This window comes from Oncorhynchus mykiss, chromosome 11 (assembly GCF_057628025.1).
Source record: "Oncorhynchus mykiss isolate SJ-2025 chromosome 11, ASM5762802v1, whole genome shotgun sequence".
NCBI lineage: Eukaryota > Metazoa > Chordata > Actinopteri > Salmoniformes > Salmonidae > Oncorhynchus > Oncorhynchus mykiss.
This window is the reverse complement of record NC_143032.1, coordinates 22,807,137-22,832,673: the sequence shown is the minus strand read 5'-3', so window position 1 is coordinate 22,832,673 and position 25,537 is coordinate 22,807,137. Positions and strand designations below refer to the sequence as shown.

Genomic DNA, 25,537 nt, shown 5'->3' with positions numbered 1-25,537 from the left:
CATCCATCATTCCTTCCATTCTGACCAGTTTCCCAGTCCCTGCAGATGAAAAACATCCCCACAGCATGATGCTGCCACCACCATGCTTCACTGTAGGGATGGTGTTCTCGGGGTGATGCGAGGTGTTGGGTTTGTGCCAGACAGTGTATTCCTTGATGGGCAAAAAGCTCAGTTTTAGTCTCATCTGACCAGAGTACCTTCTTCCATATGTTTGGGGAGTCTCCCACATGCATTTTGGCGAACACCAAGCATGTTTGCTTATTTTTTTCTGCCCACTCTTACGTAAAGCCCAGCTCTGTGGAGTGTACAGCTTAAAGTGGTCCTATGGACAGATACTCCAATCTCTGCTGTGGATCTTTGCAGCTCCTTCAGGTTTATCTTTGGTCTCTGTTGGGGGGCCCTCTTTTGGCAGATTTGTTGCCGTGACAAATTCTTTCCATTTTTTTAATAATGGAATTAATGGTGCTCCATGGGATATTCAAAGTTTCAAATATTTTTTTATAGCCCAACCCTGTACTTCTCCACAACTTTGTCCCTGACTTGTTTGGAGAGCTCCTTGGCATTCATAGTGACCCTTGCTTGGTGGTGCCCCTTGCTTAGTGGTGTTGCAAACTCTGGGGCCTTTCAGAACAGGTGTATATATACTGAGATCATGTGACACTTAGATTGCACACAGGTGGACTTTATTTCATTAATTATGTGACTTCTGAAGGTTATTGGTTGCACCAGATCTTTTATTGTTGTTGTTTTTTAAAATTGTTACCCCGTTTTCTCCCCAATTTCGTGGTATCCAATTGTTTAGTAGCTATTATCTTGTCTCATCGCTACAACTCCCATACGGGCTCGGGAGAGACGAAGGTTGAAAGTCATGCGTCCTCCGATACACAACCCAACCAACCCGCACTGCTTCTTAACACAGCGCGCATCCAACCTGGAAGCCAGCCGCACCAATGTGTCGGAGGAAACACTGTGCACCTGGCAACCTTGGTTAGCGTGCACTGCGCCCGGCCCGCCACAGGATATCCCTACCAGCCAACCCCTCCCTAACCTGGACGACGCTAGGCCAATTGTGCGTCGGCCCACAGACCTCCCGGTCGTGGCCAGTTACGACAGAGCCTGGTCGCGAACCCAGAGTCTCTGGTGGCACAGCTGGTGCTGCAGTACAGCGCCCTTAACCACTGCGCCACCCGGGAGGGCTGTTGCACCGGATCTTCTTTAGAGGCTTCATAGCAAAGGGGGTGAATACATATGCATGCACCACTTTTTTTTTATTATTATTTGAAACAAGAAAACAATTTCATCTCACTTCTCTCTTTTGGACTATTTTGTGTATGTCCATTACATGAAATCCAAATAAAAATCCATTTACATTACAGGTTGTAATGCAACAAAATAGGAAAAACGCCAAGGGGGGTGAATAGTTTTGCAAGGCACTGTACAGAGAATAAGCCAAACTAAACAACTACTTGGTAATTTGGCATATGAACTGATTTCAAGGCATGCTAAAGTTTTCCAGAGAGTAGTGACATTTCGTAAAGTGAGATGTACACTCAGTGGCTAGTTTATTAGGTACACCCATCTAGTACCGGGTCGGACCACTCTTTGCATCCAGAACAGCCTAAATTATTTGGGACATGGAAACATTGCTCAATTAGTATCAAGGTACCTAACGTGTGCCAGGAAAGAATACCCCACACCATTAGACCACTCCGAGCCTGTAACGTTGACCCCAGTAAAAATGGGGCCATGGACTCATGCTGCTTACGCCAAATCCTTACACTGCCATCAGCATAATGCAACAGGAGCCAGGATTTGTCAGACCAGGGGACGTTTTTCCACTCCTCAATTGTCCAGTGTTGGCGACCGTGTGCCCACTGGAGACGCTTCTTCTTGTTTTTAGCTGATAGGAGCGGAACCTGGTGTGGTTGTCTGCTGCAATAACCCATCTGTGACAAGGGCCGACGAGTTGTGCGTTCCGAGATGCAGTTCTGCACACCACTGTTGTAATATGCCGTTATTTGATTGTTTTCACCCACAGGACTGCCTCTGACTGGATTTTCATTTTTTTCATTTTCGGTAAACCCTAGACAGGTTCTTGCCTGAAAAGCCCAGGAGGCCTTCCGTTTCTGAGATACTGGAACCAGCACACCTTGCACTGACTATCATACCACACTCAAAGTCGCTTAGGTCACTCGTTTTGCCCATTCTAATGTTCAATCGAACAGGAACTGAATACCTCAATGCCTGTCTGCCTGGTTTAGCGAGCCATGGCCACGTGTCTCACTGTCTGTAGGAGTGAACCATTTTCGTGAATGGGGTGGTTTACTTATTAAAAGTGTAAGTGTTGCTGAGAAGAATAACACTAGAAAATATCAAATTCCTGTAAAAACACATCATGGAACTTCCCCTTGAACTGAATCTAATTTTATGCTTTTCAATGTATCATCCCTAATATATTTTACTAAGGTTCAATGAATGGAATTCCAGAGACATCTGGAAATACGTTTTCTCTTCATGCGGCTCGCAACTTCTCTCTGAACATATGTCCCAAATGTGACATTTAGAAAATGACTCTCAGCCATCACCATGACAAGAACAGTAGCTTGTACTGAAAGACAATATTAAGTTGTTCCATTCCCCTATATGGCAGAGATCCTCCTTTGAAAATGAATCAGTCAACTAAACCTCTAAGCCTGCAAGTCGTTCACCCCATTTACTGACTCACTCCCAATCCGCCCTATGTTTTCCCTCCAACTTGGAATGAAAGGATGTAAATAAATTAATACAACCAAGCTGAATAGAATTTTGGGATAGCCGACCGTTCTAAATGTGGACCATGTCTCTTCACTTACTCATCAGTAGCTACCTCATTGAGCTGACTGAGTCTAATTCATGTTACTCATTCTTTGAGTGTACTATTGGCAAACTGTGAGAGGGGAAGATCATGAAATGAAGTAGTTTCATAGAAACAAGCCATGCTCGCAGTCAGACTTTCAGTATAATATCTTCTCATTTCCCAATGGACGTGACTGGTAAATATTTAGACAATGGAGTTCAGAGGAGGCCTATGATGTCATTTCCACATGCATTCTTCAGCCTAATTGTCCATAAAGGAAAACAGTAGATCAGCGTCCAGCAGTAATGTATGGTGAATGACTATGCTTACTGTGCTGGCTGGTGTCTGAAGTGGGACTCGTCCTTTATATTGCTGATAATGAATGAATTGAGAGTCACACAGCACTGTTAGCCTTAGATTTGGTTGTTTGAGTGATGCTAGTTTGGTATTATTCCATGACTTATAACCACAAATGAACAGAACATGTGAATATGTATGTATTTGGTATTATTATTTTTTTAAATGTTGAGTGAATCACACAGCATAAATGTGGAATCAGCTGTTTTTAGTGATGCTTTGTAAATTATGTAAATTATAATTTCCTCAAAAATATTCTTTCATTTTGTCATCATGCTTTTAATGTCTTTGTAGGGTTAGCCTGGGAATAAGGGACAGTGTATTATAAGTGTATTGAACATTTTTCTAAAGAAAATATAACGTAATATTCCCCTGTGAGAGAATGTGTGTGCTTTTCATTCCAACCTGTCCTCTCTGTCAATCAGCAACTCCTTCTAACTGTATTGGATATGGAAACTGTGCGAACACTTTTCTTTTCTCTTTTCTTTTCTCTCAGTCTTTTCTTTCTAAAGGCATTCAGATTTGTATCATTAGTCATAGCTAGACTATAGTCAGTAGTCTAGTAACGGTGGTCACACATAATCTTCTAATGAGCCCGGTCTGCCTGTCCCTGGCCTGCTTTCTGTGCCTCGTTCAATGGAAGGCATTTTCCTGCTCCTGTAATGGTATTCAGACTCTCCAGTAAGTGTTTTTACATTCAAAGCCACAGGCGATTGTGTGAGGCACCATCCAGACCCTGATTAGCATAAGCTTATTGGGGGAAAGCCTCCTCTGGCATCGGTTCTGGAGTGAATGAGTGCCACTGCCAGTGAGCCAACCACATTGGTATTCTACCACACTGGTAGCTAAAAACTAAAGAAGATGGGAGTCATTCTTTCTCTTGTAGGCCTACCAAAGATGATCACACCATTAGTAAAATGTAAGCAACCAACATTGTTGTCATGGCAATCCATAAAAACTCAGACATGTTATCCACAACATGTGCTTATGTGGGGAAAGTTTGTATGACATTTAATTTCTCTTTTGTTGTGGAGCGTCTGACAATTAATTTTATGGATCGTATTTTCATGCCTCCAATAAATAAATCTGTATTTTCAATAATATAACATGTTCTCTAAAAGTATTCTGAAAGTACTTATTAGTGTATAAATGTACCATTGAGAGGTCTGCAATATTGAGTCATATGAGGTTTGGCCTTGATATGTGAAAGAGAGCAAACCCGCTCTACGTAGTTCCTCGTCTGTGTCCCACTGCCCCCCCCCCCTCCCCCCAGTTAGAGGGGATAAAGACAGAACAAGAGTTAACACACTTTAATTCAGCATGACATCATGCAGTGGTAAAAGTGTTCCTGGCTGAGAGTGAATTGTACATACCGCCAGTGGTGGAAAAGGTACCCAATTTTCATACTTGAATAAAAGTTAAGATACCTTAATAGAAAATGACTCAAATAAAAGTACAATCCTACTTGAGTAAAAGTCTAAAAGTATTTGGTTTTAAATAAACATTTAAATATAATTATCAAAAGTAAATGTAATAGCTAAAATATAAAGTATCAAAAGTAGAAGTAAAAGTATAAATCATTTCAAATTCCTTAGATTAATTAAGCAAACCATACGGCACCATTTTCTTGTTGTTTTTAATTACGGATAGACAGGGGCACACTCCAACACTCATAGATCATTTACAAATTAAGCATGTGTTTAGTGAGTCCGTCAGATCAGAGGCAGTACTTTTGTGTGCCAGGGAAAATGTATGGAGTAAAAAGTGCATCCTTTTCTTTAGGAATGTAGTGAAGTAAAAGTAAACGTTGACAAAAATATAAATAGTAAAGTACAGATACCCCCAAAAACTATTTAAGTAGTACTTTAAAGTATTTTTACTTAAGTGCTTTATACCACTGCATACCACAGGGACAAAATCACTGAAATGTAGTCTTCAGACGACAGTATTATGTATTTTCTAAGCTGCACAGCCAATATATCCTCTTGAACGGGCAGTTTTTTTAAGACTAGACACTTTACCCTAATGGACAATAAAGCTTTTGAACTTGACATTTAAATTGACATGAAGCCATTGAAAGCATGACTGACTCCATTAAAGAACAACTAAAAATAAGATGCCTGTCTGAACACTCAATGAGGTGACTCATATGGCATTGTCATGACTTTGTCTTAGTATGCAGATGCCTCCTACAATATATTTTACTAATAATATTGCTCAACATTTTTTTTATGACAACACCCTTTAGATGTCCTCTTGTTGAATACCTGTGGTGGGCATCATGCCATGCCGTTTGCAGGATACCGCTGGCTTCCCCCCTTACCCCATGGTCTCACCTTGACTCTGCCTCCACCAACAGGTAAATTAATCTCTCTGGAACAAGTGTGCTCAGGCCCAGTCCTGGCCGTTCTGCCGCCCTAGGCGAGACACACAAAATAATCCGCCCTCCTCCCCAGCAAAACCAGTTACCCCAGTACTTGCGTAAAACGCGCCTTTTCTTAAATTTTTATTAAGTAACAAAAAATGTGTAAACTATAGCCACTTATTCCCCTGCATAGTTTGTTTGCCTAAGCATGACCATCATCCACATACCAAATTTATATCAAACTTTGCTTTGTCAGCAATTGGCCATTGTTCTTAGGGGTGGCTAGTTACCCAATGTTACCCTACAAACCTGAACTCCCTGATTATCACTACAATTTAGCCCACGGGGGGAAACTCCTGGACAGCAGTTGTGAGTAGACTGATTTTCCATTCCAGAAAAAATATAAACTCAACATATAAAGTGTTGGTCCCATGTTTCAAGAGCTGAAAAAATAGCTTATTTCTCAAAAATGTGTTTACATCCAAGATAATACATTCACCTGACAGGTGTGGTATATCAAGAAGCTTATTAAACAGCATGATCATTACACAGGTGCACCTTGTGTTGGGGACAATAAAAGGCCACTCTAAAATGTGCAGTTTAGTCACACAACACAATCCCACAGATGTCTCAAGTTTTGAGGGAGCATGCAATTGCGTGCTGACTGCGGGAATGTCCACCAGAGCTGTTGCCAGATCATTTAATGTTATTTTCTCTACCATAAGCCGCCTCCAATTTCGCATTAAATCCAACTGGCCTCAAACGCAGAGCGGTTTGCTGATGTTAAAGTTGTGAACAGAGTAGCCCATTGTGGAGGTGGGGTTATGGTATGGTCAGGCATAAACTACAGACAACGAACACAATTGTATTTTATAGATGGCTATTTGAATGCACAGAGATATGGTGACAAGATCCTGAGGCCCATTGTCGAGACCTTCATCCGCCACCATATCCTCATGTTTCAACATGATAATGCCCAGCCCCATGTTGCAAAGATCTGTACACAATTCCTGGAAGCTGAAAATATCCCAGTTCTTCCATTGCCTGCATACTCACCATACATGCCACCCATTGCGCATGTTTGGGATGCTCTGGATCGATGTGTATGACAGCGTGTTCAAGTTCCTGCCAATATCCAGCAAATTTGTACTGCCATTGAAAAGGAGTGGGACAATATTTAACAGCCTGATCAACTCTATGCTAAGGAAATGTGTCCTGCTGCATGAGGCAAACAGTGGTCACACCAGATGCTAACTGGTTTTCTGCCCCTACCTTTTTCTTTAGGTATATGTGACCAACAGATGCATATCAGTTTTTCCAGTCATGTGAAATCCATGAATTCATTTCAATTTACAGATGTCCTTGTCCTTGTAATTCTTAGAAATTGTTGCAGTTTCAGTGTCGATACTTTTTTGACCGAACATTGGTGGAGCGACACAGCAGCTGCTGTTTGAAATACAGGCTACGATCATTTTCTCATCACATACAATTCAGCAAGTTGCAATACAATAAACTCTCATAAGCCCATCCCACCAGGCATGAAACCACAAACCGGACAATCCTTATTTGGTCGACACACGCGTCTTTATATCGCTAGACAGTACGTTTGACAGATATAGCTGGCTGAGACAAGGAGACTGAATTATCAGAGGTGAATCGTCGCCGACCACCCCATTCTAATCTCGCCATCATTTATTCCCCCCGAGACGCGCGCCTGTTCAAAGGGATTTTTCTAAACAAAGAGAGAGTTGTATTACTTTTGAGACCACCGCTGCTGTGTGCGTCTAAATTCCGCATTCACCTAACTCTACCTCGACGGGATTACTGTTTTTACACTGACCTGTTGGAATATACAATGTTGAAAATGGAAAGGGTAATTTTTACCACATTGTGTTCTGCATTCTTTTTTACAAACTGTGTTTCAGGTGAGTCAGAAACATCATGAACAATTAAAATATATCCTACAATCCTAAACACTGTACACTAGAACGACAGTATATGGATTAATCAAATGATGCTGATACTGCATTTAAAAGCCATTATGTCCTAATTATTCGTTGGCAATTTCTTGGAACCAGTCTGGTTTACAGTACAGGCAATGCACCCTGTGACCCTCTCATGAAAAGGCACACTGTACCTAATTATTTTAAGTTTCACTCATTGTCAATGTCTAACATTACATGTAGTTAACTGATCTTGCTTTTTTTTGTAGGGGACTATCCCAAGGCACAGAACGTTTCTTGGTTGTCTATCAACTTCAAAACACTGCTTATGTGGGATCCTAAACCCACCAACTATTCATACACCGTTGAATATTCTGTGTAAGTAAAGCATTTACATACTGATATTACTGGTTTACGGAACACACGCACGCACACACACACTCACACACACACACACACACTCACTCACTCACTCACTCACTCACTCACTCACTCACTCACTCACTCACACACTCACTCACTCACACACTCACACACTCACACACTCACACACTCACACACACACACACACACACAGAGAGAGACACATGCACACACACTAGCCTATGTCTCCACTAAATATTAAGAAGACCGTGCCTATATAACATTATTATGGTACGTATGCACTAACCTATTCCCAGACTCGGTCTCTGACATTGAAGAGTCGGGGTGATGTGCTGGAGGGCAGGAAAGATTTAGGAGAGCAGGAAAAATGTGAGGAAAGTTGTGATCAGACTACACTTTAGATCCGCTAAAATGATTTTCAGGAATTGAAGCATCTTAACCTGGTGAATAGTTCAAGAACAAAATAAGGAATACACATTTTGTATTTAATTAAGTACAGTTTGTGTGATATGTGGTGCAATGAGATAAATATTAAAATGCAAGTCAAAGATTAAAATAAAATGTGGTACTTTTCTTATTGTTGAACTAAGATATCAATCCAGACCCAATGAATGACCTAAATAGAACAAAAAAAAACATGTTTGAAGATAATGATAATCCTTTGACTGAAACCTACCATTATGTCTATTTCAGTATTGGCCAGAACAGAGAGAGAGGAACGCTAACAGTATCAGAACGATGTTGTGACTGTATCATAAATATCTTCTTTATTTCAGAATCGGTCAGAACAGAAAGAAGAACCAACACTGTATCAGGACTATGGAGACAGAGTGTGACCTGTCCAACTCTCTGGTGGACCTGAAGGCCATATACTCTGCTGATGTCCTCTCAGAACCTCTACGTGGTGTGAACTCTGACCTCATAGAGTTCCCCCACACAAGGTCAGAGAGGTTCACCCCCTACGAAGACAGTAAGTATTGCATCGCAGCCACCTACACTACATGTCATACCATTTATACTATTTTGTCCCTACGAAGACACTATAGTAACCAAACTACCACCTGTCTATAGTCTTATCAATACACATTTTCCACATTTACCCAGACAAGCACCCCATTGTTATAGAAACCTTTGGTTGCACTGCCATACTAGTGCATACTATATTTTCCACATGCGAAGTGGCTCCAAATGTGACAAGCAAGCATGTCAATCTCTACTGTTATTTCCCTTCCAGCGCTTATAGGCAGACCTGAGTTCAAGATCGAGGTGAGCAAAGACAAAAGGAAGATCACCCTGTATGTAGAAGACCCTCTCACAGCCCTGTTCAATAAGCAGAACCAACAGAGAACCATCCGGGACGTCTTCGCTGATGAACTGCAGTACAAAGTCACCTTTGGGAAAGCAACAAGCACGGGCAAGGTAAGCTGAAAGGGGAGGGTAATAAAAATGGCAGCCCTACACTAGATATTTACAGTTCCTCAAAGAACTAGAGCCTGGGGCCGAACCAAGTGAGACAGAGGACATTCGTCAATCGTGTAAGCTCCTTTAAAGGAGCAAGTCAAGAAACATAATTAAATGAAATGCTGTGGATGATATAAGCTTTGCAAAGCTCACTTCTGATTATATTGCATGGGAAATCTCTCCCTCCCACTGAATCGGTCAGAACAGAAAGAGGTTAAAGAGGTTAAATCAACGTTGTTTCAGTGTAATTTAACATATTGTGACATGGAATCTAGGTGGAAAATAAATTGTAATTGTTGTTGTTTTAAGGGTAAAATTTCAACCGCAGGATTATGTCATCATGGTAACCAATGTTCAACATAGACAAACCTTGTATGAAATATGTTGATATGGCAGATCTTCAACGTAATATCCACTATCAGAAAAAAATAACTATAAGCTTGGCAGCACCTCCTACTGGAGAATTTATCTACCCTTTCATCTCCTATCCAGGGTTAAAACCAAGCCCAGCCCTGCCAAGCTATGATATTTGTCACTGATTATAACCAATGTGCAATTGTGAGAATGATTGTTGAAAAATCTCCACTTAAAAACAAAATAGATTCACTGTTGCTATATATGTCATTCCAAAGGGTAGGTTTAACAGAGCAAATGAAATGTGACCATACTTTATCATTAATATATATTAAATTATGCTATTTAGGCCTATATAGCATTTGCAAAGTCCTCAACAGCTATTGTTTCGATTCAACCCAGAATTCAACTAAAATAGACAATACAATTGGCCTAGAGTTTCAAGCTGTGGTTGATTTCAAATGTAATGATATTTTGTGTTATACCACAGCATTGTTGAATAGTTGTTTCTGATTGGCTAGAAGGGCATTCTAGAATGGACGTTAAAACCAGATACCAGGACAGTTGGAAAGGATATCGGGAAAATTGGAAAATATATTTGCGACCTTTTGCCACATTTCAGGCTTCAAACATAAAGATATAAAACTGTATTTTTTTGTGAAGAATCAACAACAAGTGGGACACAATCATGAAGTGGAACGACATTTATTGGATATTTCAAACTTTTTTAACAAATCAAAAACTGAAAAATTGGGCATGCAAATTTATTCAGCCCCTTTACTTTCAGTGCAGCAAACTCTCTCCAGAAGTTCAGTGAGGATCTCTGAATGATCCAATGTTGACCTAAATGACTAATGATGATAAATACAATCCACCTGTGTGTAATCATGTCTCCGTATAAATGCACCTGCACTGTGATAGTCTCAGAGGTCCGTTAAAAGCGCAGAGAGCATCATGAAGAACAAGGAACACACCAGGCAGGTCCGAGATACTGTTGTGAAGAAGTTTAAAGCCGGATTTGAATACAAAAAGATTTCCCAAGCTCTAAACATCCCAAGGAGCACTGTGCAAGCGATAATATTGAAATGGAAGGAGTATCAGACCACTGCAAATCTACCAAGACCTGGCCGTCCCTCTAAACTTTCAGCTCATACAAGGAGAAGACTGATCAGAGATGCAGCCAAGAGACCCATGATCACTCTGGATGAACTGCAGAGATCTACAGCTGAGGTGGGAGACTCTGTCCATAGGACAACAATCAGTCGTATATTGCACAAATCTGGCCTTTATGGAAGAGTGGCAAGAAGAAAGCCATTTCTTAAAGATATCCATAAAAAGTGTTGTTTAAAGTTTGCCACAAGCCACCTGGGAGACACACCAAACATGTGGAAGAAGGTGCTCTGGTCAGATGAAACCAAAATTGAACTTTTTGGCAACGATGCAAAACGTTATGTTTGGCGTAAAAGCAACACAGCTCATCACCCTGAACACACCATCCCCACTGTCAAACATGGTGGTGGCAGCATCATGGTTTGGGCCTGCTTTTCTTCAGCAGGGACAGGGAAGATGGTTAAAATTGATGGGAAGATGGATGGAGCCAAATACAGGACCATTCTGGAAGAATGATGGAGTCTGCAAAAGACCTGAGACTGGGACAGAGATTTGTCTTCCAACAAGACAATGATCCAAAACATAAAGCCACATCTACAATGGAATGGTTCAAAAATAAACATATCCAGGTGTTAGAATGGCCAAGTCAAAGTCTAGACCTGAATCCAATCGAGAATCTGTGGAAAGAACTGAAAACTGCTGTTCACAAATGCTCTCCATCCAACCTCACTGAGCTCGAGCTGTTTTGCAAGGAGGAATGAGAAAAAATGTCAGTCTCTCGATGTGAAAAACTGATAGAGACATACCCCAAGCGACTTACAGCTGTAATCGCAGCAAAAGGTGGCGCTACAAAGTATTAACTTAAGGGGGCTGAATAATTTTGCACGCCCAATTTTTCAGTTTTTGATTTGTTAAAAAAGTTTGAAATATCCAATAAATGTCGTTCCACTTCATGATTGTGTCCCACTTGTTGTTGATTCTTCACAAAAAAATACAGTTTTATATCTTTATGTTTGAAGCCTGAAATGTGGCAAAAGGTTGCAAAGTTCAAGGGGGCCGAATACTTTCGCAAGGCACTGTATTGGCCATGTTCTGTTGTAATCTCCACCCGGCACCCCTCAAAGCCTGGTTCCTCTCTAGGTTTCTTCCTAGGTTTTGGCCTTTCTAGGGAGTTTTTCCAAGCCACCGTGCTTCTACACCTGCATTGCTTGCTGTTTGGGGTTTTAGTCTGGGTTTCTGTACAGCACTTTGATATATCAGCTGATGTAAGAAGGGCTATATAAATATATTTGATTTGTATAAATACGACTTTTGTAATACAGTAAATAGCCCAAAGTTAAGGGTTCTCTTACAAACTAATGTAACATTCAACCTTAAAATGAGTAACACATCCATGGTCACATTTAGGCGATACCGTAGCTATACATGTCTTCTTATGTAATCAAATAAAGCATGTTCAAGATAGCATGCATAGGTCATCGCAGGTCTGTGAAGATCTTCACAGTTACTGTAATAATCTGCGCAGAATCAAATGGCATTGATTAATTGCACCATGTACTTTTAATGTAATCTCAACTGCAATCCAGGTCATTTGGTTCTGACCAAGCAAAGTGATAACACATTCATCTGTTGTATAAATAAACAAAATATTTGATATTGTATTCCCGTTTGAACTTTGCTGTGCTTTTAAATGTTTGAAAGCGTTGTGATAGACTTTTGGGTGACAACTAAACCAAAAATCAGACATTGCTTTTCTATTGGAATTTGATCGTGCTTTTAGATGGTTGAAAGCATAGTGATAAAACATTAGAAATTAAACAAACTTTTGGCTGTCTTTTTGAGTGGGTGAATATAGGTTTGAATGTAATTGATCAACGTCTCAACCAAATGTTTTTATGAATGTGTTATGACATAATATAAGCCCTTCTTTATGTAATTCTCCCTCTAGAAAACAAAGATCTCTGCAAGCAGTCAGATAGAGTTAGACAGGAGGGATGTAGATCCTGGAGTGAGTTACTGCTTCAACGTCCAGGCCTACATCCCCTCCCGCAGCACAGACAAACAGCTGGGAGAGCTCAGTCAAAGACAGTGCTCACCGGGCGATGATAAGTCCGTCTTTGAAGGTAAGGATACTAACAATGCCAAGGTTGTGGGTTCAAGTCCCACAGGGATCACATACAAACACTGTACTGTTAGTGGCTTTGGATTAAAGCATCTGCTAAGTGGTATTTTTTTATTCATCTGTTATTTTACCAGGTAAGTTGACTGAGAACACGTTCTCATTTACAGCAACGACCTGGGGAATAGTTACAGGGGAGAGGAGGGGGATGAATGAGCCAATTGTAAACTTGGGATTATTATACAGTGCCTTGCAACAGTATTTATCCCCCCTGGCGTTTTTCCTATTTTGTTGTATTACAACCTGTAATTGAAATAGATTTCATGTAATAGACATACACAAAATAATCCAAATTGATGAAGTGAAATGAAAAAAATAACTTGTTTCAAAACAACAACAAAAAATGGAAAATGTATTTGCCCCCTTTGCTATGAAGCCCCTAAATAAGATCTGGTGCAACCAATTACCTTCAGAAGTCACATAATTAGTTAGATTGCACACAGGTGGACTTTATTTAAGTGTCACATGATCTGTCACATGATCTCAGTATATATACACCTGTTCTGGAAGGCACCAGAGTCTGCAACACCGCTAAGAAAGGGGCACCACTAAGCAAGGGGCACCACCAAGCAAGCAGCACTATGAAGACCAAGGAGCTCTCCAAATTGGTCAGGTACAAAGTTGTGGAGAAGTCCAGATCAGGGTTGGGTTATAAAAAAAAATGTCCGAAACTTTGAACATCCCACGGAGCACCATTGAATCCATTATTAAAACATGGAAAGAATATGGCACCACAACAAACCTGCCAAGAGAGGGCTGCCCACCAAAACTCACAGATCAGGGAAGGAGGGCATTTATCAGAAGCAACAAAGTGACCAAATATAACCCTGAAGGAGCTACAAAGCTCCACAGCGGGAAACATGTTTGGTGTTCACCAAAAGGCATGTGGGAGACTCCCCAAACATATGGAAGAAGATACTCTGGTCAGATGAGACTAAAATTGAGCTTTTTGGCCATCAAGGAAAACGAGAACACCATCCCTACAGTGAAGCATGGTGGTGGCAGCATCATGCTGTGGGGATGTTTTTCATTGGCAGGGACTGGGAAACTGGTCAGAATTGAAGGAATAATGGATGGTGCTAAATACAGGGAAAATCTTGAGGGAAACCTGTTTCAGTCTTCCAGAGATTTGAGACTGGGACGGAGGTTCACCTTCCAGCAGGACAATGACCCTAAGCATACTGCTACAGCAACACTCGAGTGGTTTAAGGGGAAACATTGAAACGTCTTAGAATGAACTGGTCAAATCCCAGACCTCAATCCAATTGAGAATCTGTGGTATGACTTAAAGATTGCTGTACACCAGCGGAACCCACCCAACTTAAACGAGCAGTATTACCTTGAAGAATGAGCAAAAATCCCAGTGGCTAGATGTGCCAAGCTTATAGAGACATACCCCAAGAGACTTGCAGCTGAAATTGCTGTGAAAGGTGGCTCTTCAAAGTATTGACTTTGAGGGGGTGAATAGTTACGCATGCTCAAGTTTTCTGTTTTTTTTGTCTTAATTCTTGTTTGTTCACACTAAAAATATTTAGCATCTTCAAAGTGGTAGGCATGTTGTGTAAATCAAATGATACAAATCCCCCAAAAATCTATTTTAATTCCAGGTTGTAAGGCAACAAAATAGGAAAAATGCTATGGGGGGTGAATACTTTCGCAAGCCACTGTACGTATATATTATCGTGCTAAGTAGTACTACTGAGGTGTACTGTGAAGGGTTGGTGTTTTTTATTCTCCCGAGTGGCACAGCGGTCGAAGGCACTGCTTCTCAGTGCTTGCGTCGTTACTACAGACGCCCTGGTTCGATTCCAGGCTGTATCACAACCGGATGTGATTGGTCCCATAGGGCGGCGAATAATTGGCCCAGCATCGTCTGGGTTTGGCCGGTGTAGGCCGTCATTGTAAATACTTGCCTAGTTAAATAAAGGTTACATATATATATATAATTAAAATACATTCATGGCCCATGTGTCAGCCTTGATCTTTTTGACAAGTTATGTTCATAAAGGAAATTTGGCCCTGTTTAAATATATTCTGTAACTCGATAATTCATGTTGGCCATTAGATTTTTAAGGGAGTTTAGATTTGCATCTGTTGTACTGAGGATATCGAATCCTTAGCCACTTAGCTAATGCCAAATCCTAGTACCACAAATGTAGAATCATTCATGTGCATCTTACTCGCTGTGAGGAATGATGAGAAGAGGGTTATAGGTGCTGATCATATCTCCTAGTGGGCCAATCGGTATGGGAATGCGAAGGATAAAATAAGCTAATTAATTACTAATGTTTAGACTGAATGTGAAATGCAACACTGGAAAAGTCCCTGTGCGTGTTTGTGTGTGTATGTGAATCACTGTCTAGCCAAATAATTGTTCGCAACCCTATTTCCTCTCCAGAGTATGGGATCGGTGTGATTGCTACGTTCATCCTACTTATCATTATGATCATAGTAGTGGCCATCGGAGTCACAGTGGTGTGCTGCAAACGCAGAAGGAATGCCAACAGAAGTGGAAAAGAGGGAGTGCCACTAAGAAGTGTGTGAAAAGAGAGTGCACCATTGACAGATGCTTGGGAATACAAGGTACAACTTAACTGGATTTACTCTTTGAAAGGGAGTCTGCAGGGGCTGCCCCAGTTCAACATTCCACTGTCGAACACTGGAGTTCACCATTTTGTTTCTGTGAAACTGCACAGTGAATATGGTACATGTGCTGTAGTGTATATTTTGTTTCCATACAATGCTGCAAATATCCACCTTTTTGATTTTGTGACTTTTACTACTGCTGTGAATATTATCTTTTAGAAACACTACCAACTCTTATTTTATTGTGTTTTATTAGGTTTTTAACTTGATATAATCTTTGGTCAAATATAACTTGATTTTGGGAGACTGCTGAATACTAAATCATATGGGAAATTAAGATTAGTAGGATTATATATATCATTTTTTATTAAGATGCTTAATTTATTATATGTAGCCAATCTGAAAGTAATCTTTGTATTTTAGGTTATTTTAAACATTTAGGGGGATCAGTAGATACAGTAGCATATATGTTGAAACTAAATTATTTTGCCTTATATATATTTAATATATATTTACACTGAGTGTACAAACCATTAGGAACAGCTTCTCTTTCCATAATATAGACTTACCAGGTGAAAGCTATGATCCCTTATACATGTCGCCCGTTAAATCCACTTCAATCAGTGTAGATGAATGGTAGGAGACAGGTGAAATAATAGTTTTTAAACCTTGAGACAATTGAGACATGGATTGTGTCTGTGTGCTATTCAGAGGGTGACTGGGCAAGACAGAAGATTTACTGTAAGTGCCTTTGAGCAGGGTATGTTAGTAGGTGCCCTGTGCACCGGTTTGAGTGCGTCAATAACTGCAATGCTGCTGGGTTTCTCACGCTCAACAGTTTCCCGTGTGTATCAAGAATGGTCCACCACTCAAAGGACATCCAGCAAACTTGAAATAACTGTGGGAAGTAGTGGAGTCAACATGGGCCGGCATCCCTGTGGAACGCTCTCAACACCATGTAGAGTCCATACCCCGAAGAATTGAGGCTGTTCTGAGGGCAAAAGTGTTGCAACTCAATATTAGGAAGGTGTTCTTTGTATTTTGTACACTCAGTGAATACCAAACAGTTAGATGATAAAACATGATGTAAAATAATCAAAGCAAAATGAAACACTTTTATAACTGTGGAGTCTGGTACTAATATGGTACTCTTGTTTGATTTTATTGGCATTTTCATAATAAAGTCTTACCATTAATTTGTGGTAATGTGTTTATCTTTGATATGAGACATCGTGGAATAGTGGGGTATGTTATGTTAATGTGACTACGCTCTGGTGAGAATGCTCAAGTTACGTCATCTTTATCACAGCAGACATCAGTCTTGTATAGTTCCTGCAAAAAGATCTAACCAGCACCATCTACAGGTCATTCAACTCACAATTATTTCACACAATTTTTGTGGGCGGGGATTTTCAAGAAAAATAGAACACATTCAAAACATTAAAATTACATTAGAATTGCAATTCAGAGAAAATCATATAAAACATTGTTTTGTTACAGTCCAAGACAATTATTAACCAAAAGAAAACAGAGTTAAAAAGATGAATTGAACTAGAATGAGATGTTTTCAGTTTTGTAAACTGCTTAAAGATACAGTTTGCTCTTAGAAACAGTCAGCATATTAGCCTGCAGTAGTTGATTGTTGACTATCTCGTGACGACATTGCCTGTGTCAGACTTTGCGTTTTGCCAGTCCTGTTTGGTAAACACATTTCCCATCAGTCTGGATGTAGCTGACAGTCATATTGTTCTCTGTGACTTCAAAGTAAGCGAACCCACCGGATGTATGGTTGACAGCGTTGGAGAACCGTTGCCATGAAGTCGGGAAGCTGTTGATGTTATGAATGGACATTTCTGTAAAGGCCCCACTCCCGCTGACCACATAAGAACTCCCATCATCCTCTCTGATAAACTGGTAGAAGTATGGAAAGTCAGGTCAACATCAGTTGTTCAAATAAGTGACTGTAAAATGGTAACATTTGTCTATTCAAACTGTAACATTGAACCCATGTTATTCTATGTATGTATATGGTCCTAACATGCATGATAACCCACCTGTATACTGTGGTCATGACCACTCAGGTAGACTGTGACATCGTACTTCTTCAGCAGTGGCCGTAGTCTATCCACAAGACACTTAGTGGGGCCGTGATCACCAATGGACCACACAGGATAGTGACCAGCTACCACAATGAACTCTGACCTGGGAGAAAAAGATAGACACAAGACTGTGTTAGCCAGCTGAGCTAAAGCCTAGGCATTCACTTCGGGGAGCTAAAACAATTCTTTGTCTCAGGCAAGGTTACTCATAATGTAAGTCCGGCTTACTGAACCTTTTCTGTTACAGGAGAATCTAGTACTCATACGGTAACAGCTTGAGGAATGTATGTGTAGCAGTGTGAAGTGAAGGTCTCTTGATTAAAAGAGTGATGAGAGTGGAGGAGTGGAGTTTTGAGAGTGGAGGAGGCTAGTCAGTCAGGGATCTCTACAAACATGCTCTGAAATCTTCACATTCTTTTCCCGAGACTCAAACAACAACTTGTCAGATCTGAGACTTTTCTTTCCTCTGAACCGTGAAAAACATTGAATCCATCCACTTTCTATTTAAGTGTTAAGTTGTTCCACCTCAGTGGTTTGACAGATGTAATTGAACAGTGTACTTAAGAGGCTGTGTTTGACCAGTTGTGTTTTAGGGCCAGTTTCTCAAATCTAGATTAAGCCTAGTCCTGGACTGAAAAGCAGGGTCAAATCTCCATTTTGCTTTTCAGTCCAGGACTAGGCTTAATCTAGATTTGAGAAACTGGCACTAAAACACAACAGGTCAAACACAGGCTCTTAAGTACACACTATGCTTAATCTAGGTCCAGGAAACTGGACCATATGGACCTTACTTGCTGTTTGCCAGTCTGGAGTTGATCCAGTCGAACTGCTTGGCAGCAGCCTCCGGGTCCTCTTCTCCTTTGGGCTGGGTCCCCTCATAGGTGTTCCCACAGAGCACTACGGTGTCAACCATCAGGACGGTCACAGACACGTTACTCTGGGGAACCTTGAACTGGAGCTCATAGTACAACTCAGGGAACCTCCTGAGGTAACAAGGAGAGAAGAACACAGACGTTATGGTTCTGTGTAGCTCAGTTGGTAAGCAACAAAAAGGTTAGTGGGCAATTCCCACAGGGATCACATACTAAAAGTGTATGCACAATTTGGATAAAAGCATCTGATAAGTTGAATATGAATATTGTGTCCCACTTTAAACTAATTACAACTAATAAGGCTATATACACTTTCAGTGACAGACTGACCAGGTGAATCCAGGTGAAAGCTATGATCCCTTATTCATGTCACTTCAATCGGTGTAGATGAAGCGGAGGAGACCGGTTAAATAATGATTTTCAAGCCTGGTGACAATTGAGACATGGATTAAGTGTGTGCCATTCAGAGGGTGAATGGGCAAGACAGAAGATTTAAACCCCCTAGAGTCGATTAAATCCCCATCAAAACACATCAGTTTAAACTAGAGATATCAGTTTTTTTGCATTGTATGCGTCTCAATCGCACTTCTACATCAGCAGGGAAAAGTGGCAGAGCTAGAGCTGTGTTTGTCCCACCCTGAGACATCCCAAAAATCGGTCTTCTCACGAAATTGTCTGTAGCGTCCGGACAGCCTACAAACTATTATGACCACTCTATGGAAAGGCGAGACTCTCCATCAGGAGCACGATGGTGTTCTCCGTTTGGCTCTATGACCCCCACAAGTGTCATGGGACTCATCTGAAGTCGATACCGCTGATGTGCCAACTTCTGTTTTGAAGCGACCAAACCGTTTGGGCTACAAACTAATTTGACCCCGCTGTGGAAACGAGGCATTGTCACCAATATGATGGTGCTCACTGTTTTTCTCTAACACCTCCACTAGTGTCATGGGACTTGTCTGAAGGTAACTGGTAGAGAGAATACTGGTGTATGGCGAATGGAGGTAGTTTTGTGCCTACCCCATAAAAGGGGTTAAATATGTGTAAAAAAATATATCATAACAATAATAATTGTAGTAAAGGCCAAATTCAATATTTTATCTCGAAAAAATTTATACACAGTAAGAGTCAAAAGTTTGGATACACCTACTCATTCCAGGGTTTTTCTTTATTTCTTTATTATTTTCAACATTGTAGAGTGTTAAACAAATCAAAATATATGTTTATTTTAGAATCTTCAAAGTAGCCACCCTTTGCCTTGATGACAGCTTTGCACACTCTTGGCATTCTCTCAACCAGTTTCATGAGGTAGTCACCGGGAATGCATTTCAATTAACAGGTGTGCCTTGTTTGTGGAATTTCTTTCCTTCTTGATGCAGGTGTTTTGTGACACGTTACGGGTGGTATACAGAAGATAGCCCTATTTGGTCCATATTATGGCAAGAACAGCTCAAATAAGCAAAGAGAAATGACAGTCCATCATTACTTTAAGACATGAAGGTCACTCAATGCGGAACATTTCAAGAACTTTGAAAGTTTCTTCAAGTACAGTCGCCAAAACCATCAAGCTATGATGAAAGAAAGACCCAGAGTTACCTCTGCTGCAGAGGATCAGTTCATTAGAGTTAACTACACCTCAGATTGCAGCCCAAATAAATGCTTCACAGAGTTCAAGTAACAGACACATCTCAACATCAACTGTTCAGGGGAGACTGCGTGAATCAGGCATTCATGGTCAAATTGCTGCAAAGAAACCACTACTAAAGGACACCAATGAGAAGAAGAGACTTGCTTTGGCCAAGAAACATGAGCAATAGACATTAGACCGGTGGAAATCTGTCCTTTGGTCTGATGAGTCCAAATTGATAATTTTGGGTACCAACCGCCATGTCTTTGTGAGACGCAGAGTAGGTGAACAGATGATCTCTGCATGTGTGGTTCCCACTGTGAAGCATGGAGAAGTGATGGTGTGGAGGTGCTTTGCTGGTGACACTGTCTGTGATTTATTTAGAATTCAAGGCACACGTAACCAGCATTCTGCAGCAATACCCCATCCCATCTGGTTTGCACTTAGTGGGACTATCATTTGTTTTTCAACAGGACAATGACCCAAAACACACCTCTAGACTGTATGAGGACTATTTGACCAAGGAGAGTGATGGAGTGCTGCATCAGATGACCTGGCCTACACAATCACCCAACCTTAATCCAATTGAAATGTTTTGGGATGAGTTGAACCACAGAGTGAAGGAAAAGCAGCCAACAAATGCCCAGCATATGTTGGACCTCCTTCAAGACTGTTGGAAAAGCATTCCAGGTGAAGCTGGTTGAGATAATGCCAAGAGTGTGCAAAGCTGTTATCAAGGCAAAGGGTGGCTAATTTGAAGAATCTAAACTCTAAAATATATGTTGATTTGTTTGTTACTACATGATTCCACATGTGTTATTTCATAGTTTTGATGTCTTCACTATTATTCTACTATGTTGAAAATAGTACAAATAAAGAAAAACCCTTGAATGAGTAGGTGTGTCCAAACGTTTGTCCAATCAAATAGCTAAAGGATCCATAGTATGACCATCTTAAAACAATTCCACACATCAGTCTAGAACCCCCTCCCAAAGTGCCTATGAATGGGGCAAGGTGATAGGTGCCAGGCGCACTGGTTTGAATGTGTCAAGTTCAAGAACTGCAACGCTGCTGGGTTTTTCATGCTCAACATTTTCCCGTGTGTATCAAAATAGGTCCACCACCCAAAGGACATCCAGTCAACTTGACACAACTGTGGGAAGAATCGCTGTGGAATGCTTTTGACCCCCTGTAGAGTCCAGGCACCGACAAATTGAGGCTCTTCTAAGGGCAAAAGGGCGTGCAACTCAAATTAGGAAGGTGTTCCTAATGTTTTGTACACTCAGTGTACAGTATATAGCATATAGTAATAATTATTTTAGCACTGCATAAAGGCTTCACAAATTCTCTGTAAGCTTATGTCATAAATATTCACAGTGCCAATTAGGCAATTCACCCAATAGTGGGATTGTTTATTTCACCCTTTTATATACCATGAAATTCTCTTAGAGTGAATCCTTTATGTATGCTATATAAAGCCTTTATAAGTTGTACTTTTAAAGTGGGACTAAATATTGTGTTCAGGATGTGGTGAAAACAATCAAAACACACAGTTTATCTAGTGCACCGTTAGAGATGCTCACCATCTCCCCGATCTGTTGGAGTAAGCAATCTGAGCAGACACATTTTTTAGATGGTCGTGGTTTCCCGCCACAAGGTACCATGGGACGTCAACGAGTGATGGTTGAGAGAAGACACGCTCGAAGGTGTGCTGCAGGAAGAAAAATTATATTATTATCAACCAGGAAAATGACTGATGCAAATTCACAAACAAGTCAATAAAAAAAGTAAAGAACAAAGAATGGTGGAAATGCTCATGTTTTTTGTTCCTATTTTCTGTTATCCATTTTAACATGATTATGTTACAAATCATCCTGTGTGCTGCAAAACTACTAATATCCCAATGCTCTGTAGAACTAGTTCATCTACAATATGCTACCACAAGAGGGCAGGCATTTGCTTCACTTCATTTCTTTTTCACAAGAAGATAATCACATCCATCTCGGCACACACTGGTTGAATCAACGTTGTTTCCAATTGGCGTCTGTGCCCAGTGGGATGGCTCTAGAAGAGTTCGTTGAGCGAAAGTGCCTTCTCCACTCTCATCTTAATACAGCTCTATCTGTCAATCTGTGTTACGTCACTCTGTGTACTCAACAAACTACATTCCCTCTGTTACAAAGCTGGGTGGCTAGAAACACGAAACCACTGTACACGGAATCATCGTAATATACCCACTACTGTACATACCATTTTATCTTCCTAATTATATTGTCTGTACTCACCACATATTTATATTCTCACTAATATATCTACCTTGATCGTTATTAGTTTATTTCTTGTTTAGATTTGTATATTATTCTGTATTTGTATTGTATTTGCGAGACATTCTACTGAATTGACGGAACACAAGCATTTCCTTGCACCTGACATAACACCTGTAAATCTGTGTACGAGACCAATAAACTTTGATTTGATACTGTACACAACACCAATGTACACAACACCTATCTCAACACAGAATGGATCATAATATATTTAGCCTGCCCTTTGTAGTTAGCAAAGTGTCAAACGTTTTACAATATGATATTACCACTGTGTTTTGAGTGTATTGAAGTGTGAACTATGAACTTGGTTTTCCTGTGAACTGACCTTGAAGCGTGGGTCATCCACGTCCTTCACTCCGCCATAGTAGAAGTGGTCTCCCAGACTGAGGACAAAGTCCAGTCCCAGGGTCTGGGCTGCCCAGGACATCTCCTCAGCGATGGCCTCCTCATGAGGGGTGTAGTAAGGGAAGAGCGGGAGTCCTCCCCAGTCCCCCAGCCCAATGAACCGCAGCGATGCTAAAGGACAGGTATAACCAACACAGCAGACCAATCACACATCATTCTTCTGCTACTTTTTATTTCATACTATCTCATGTGCTTGAACCAAAAACAGATGAGTCTTTGGTACAATTACTTTACAGTCTAATTTCAAATTGATAATAGAAAACAGCCACACTTACAGATAACAGTGATAGATAGAAAACTGTACCTTGGTCCAGTGGTTGGCAGTGAGGACAGAATGAATGTAAGCACACCAGTAGCAGCAGATACAACCTATCCATTATGCCAGAGTGGAGAGGAATAGACTTACTAACAAAGAAAACGAACAGTTGAGCAGTTGGTCAGTGTGTCACACGCTGTTACAGGAAGAAGATTTCCATTTGTTCTCTTTAGAACTGTTCCTATAGAGGAAGCAGTATTGTGGTTTCAGATAACTTCCTTTATTGAGCCATGTCAGAAGACAAGACAGAACAATGGACAGGCTAGCCGCTAGACAATCAATTTAAGTGATCAAATTAGTATATTCGGAATGTAATAAATTAGCTACATATATGAATATTACAATTAGATGAAAACAAGACATTTAGTAAAAATACATATATACACAATTTCACCTAAATGTATCACCTGGACGTATTTACAGTCCAACTATAAAACTTCCCATAGTCTGTCTCTTGATTTAATGATTAACATGGAAAGAAAGGTAAAGTCACGTGTGTACTTGAGTTCTGTACTCTGTACCAGTGGATGTCAATGACCTTTCACCTATTACACCAGAGGTGTAGAAAGACAGGGCATGTTCAATGTAAAGCTCAGGTACCTTTTTTACGACTCTGCTGTCTGTGCCAAGGTTCAAATGGGAAAGTCATTGTTACATTACGTGCCTTTACGAAACGCATCTATGAGCAACTCAAGTATCCTTATAAAACAAAGACATACAGTAAAATCACACCACTTATCAAACTTAACTCTTCAAAATAAAATATACAGCAAATTACTACTCTGTATGTGGAGTTTATTCAGAGGACGACAGAATACACTTATTTTCTGACGATATGTTTGAACTCTGACCAAGGTAACCTTTCACCCACATTCTCCAGAGAGGTATCAGCCTTTCTGTCTCCTCCCATCAGGCGACCCCAGCACAGACTTCAATCATACTACCTACCAAAGAGAATGCATTAAGGTTGAAAAAGTCTGTCTACCTGCCCTTCCCATTTCTCCTATTTACAGTCTAGATCCTCTATGGGCTTTGTAGAACATAAGCCAACTAAACACCTGTTCCCCCATGTAACCCTGTGATAATATGGCAGTCTAGTCCAGTCACAGTCTCTTTTTAATGAAAATGTTATGTTGATACAGTTATTGCAGGTCCATGCTCTTTTTAGTGTCAAGCCACAATATTATAGTCTCTCTCCCATATAAAACCATGCGTTCTGCAGAGGCTGTTTATTTACAGTTCAGTAAAAAAATGTACTCTGTTACAGTATATTACACTGAAAAACAGAGGCAACTATTGGGTAGTAGTCACTGCAGCAGCGAGGGGCCAATAAATAAGGCTTCTGGGGTCTGCTGATCAAGTGCACCATCCTGATACAGGGAAGGGTAACACATTTCATACAATGTCACATTTCATACAATTCCACATAAATCAATAGTCAGTCATCAAGTGCCAAGCCTACATACTGCTACACGCAGCCTGAGAATTACTGTAGTAATGGAAGTAGTGCCTCAGAGACAGACGTCATGTTCGAAGAGGGTCGCCTGAGCGCTGCACAGATATTGATCACATAGTGAGTACTTATTTGGAATGAAAGATTTGTAATTCTGGCAAGAGCCTTACTCAGGCTGCTCCTCTGGAACGCTTTGGTAGCATCCCAAATGGCACCGATCCACTAGATGGCACTGGACAAAAGTAGTGCACTATATATGGAAAAGGGAGCCATTTGGGACAAAGTCACTGAGAGGACGGGAGTCTCGAGCTTCAGGCTTCACTTCCCCTTTACTCTACAGCAGATTAGAGTTTCTCTCCTCCATAAGGAATAGCCTGGTCCTTGACAGTACCAACGGATCAGGAACTAGGCTAGGAAATCACATGGAGCGATTTCACCCCGGAGGGGCAAGCAGCAGCTTCATCTGAATGTTATACAGTTGAAGTCGGAAGTTTACATACACTTAGGTTGGAGTCATTAAAACTCATTTTTCAACCACTACACAAATTTCTTGTTAACAAACTATAGTTTTGGCAAGTCGGTTAGGACATCTACTTTGTGCATGACACAAGTACTTTTTCCAACAATTGTTTCCTGACAGATTATTTCACTTATAATTCACTGTATCACAATTCCAGTGGGTCGGAAGTTTACATACACTAAGTTGACTGTGCCTTTAAACTGCTTGGAAAATTCCAGAAAATGATATCATGGCTTTAGAAGCTTCTGATAAGCTAATTGACATCATTTGAGTCAATTTGAGGTGTACCTGTGGATGTATTTCAAGGCCTACCTTCAAACTCAGTGCCTCTTTTACTTGACAT

At 40.6% G+C, this 25,537-nt stretch overlaps 2 protein-coding genes across 10 annotated transcripts; one reads left to right on the top strand and one right to left on the bottom strand.

Annotated features, from left to right (window-relative positions):
• The first annotated feature begins 7,028 nt into the window (after positions 1-7,028).
• f3a (coagulation factor IIIa) lies at positions 7,029-16,771 on the top strand. Of its 2 annotated transcripts, XM_021620512.3 has the most exons (6): positions 7,029-7,483; positions 7,771-7,879; positions 8,662-8,855; positions 9,120-9,304; positions 12,759-12,933; positions 15,388-16,771. In XM_021620512.3, the coding sequence occupies exons 1-6, from the start codon at positions 7,414-7,416 to the stop codon at positions 15,531-15,533; spliced, it is 879 nt and encodes a 292-aa protein (XP_021476187.3). In that variant the 5' UTR covers positions 7,029-7,413; the 3' UTR covers positions 15,534-16,771. The 2 variants fall into 2 exon arrangements, with proteins under 2 accessions (XP_021476187.3, XP_090045877.1); XM_090189751.1 differs by lacking the exons at positions 7,029-7,483; positions 7,771-7,879 and adding an exon at positions 7,961-8,155.
• LOC110535486 (tartrate-resistant acid phosphatase type 5) lies at positions 16,701-23,718 on the bottom strand. 8 transcript variants are annotated; one of them, XM_036935190.2, is made up of 7 exons: positions 23,629-23,718; positions 23,210-23,402; positions 22,826-23,016; positions 21,757-21,884; positions 18,466-18,657; positions 17,630-17,777; positions 16,701-17,486 (listed from the first exon to the last, which is right to left on the bottom strand). In XM_036935190.2, exons 2-7 carry the CDS (start codon positions 23,280-23,282, stop codon positions 17,247-17,249), a joined length of 972 nt encoding a protein of 323 aa, XP_036791085.2. In that variant the 5' UTR covers positions 23,283-23,402; positions 23,629-23,718; the 3' UTR covers positions 16,701-17,246. The 8 variants fall into 8 exon arrangements, with proteins under 8 accessions (XP_036791085.2, XP_090045875.1, XP_036791086.1 ...); XM_090189749.1 differs by having other exon boundaries at positions 23,210-23,274; positions 23,629-23,696; XM_036935191.2 differs by having other exon boundaries at positions 23,210-23,274; positions 23,616-23,694.
• Positions 23,719-25,537: the final 1,819 nt, after the last annotated feature.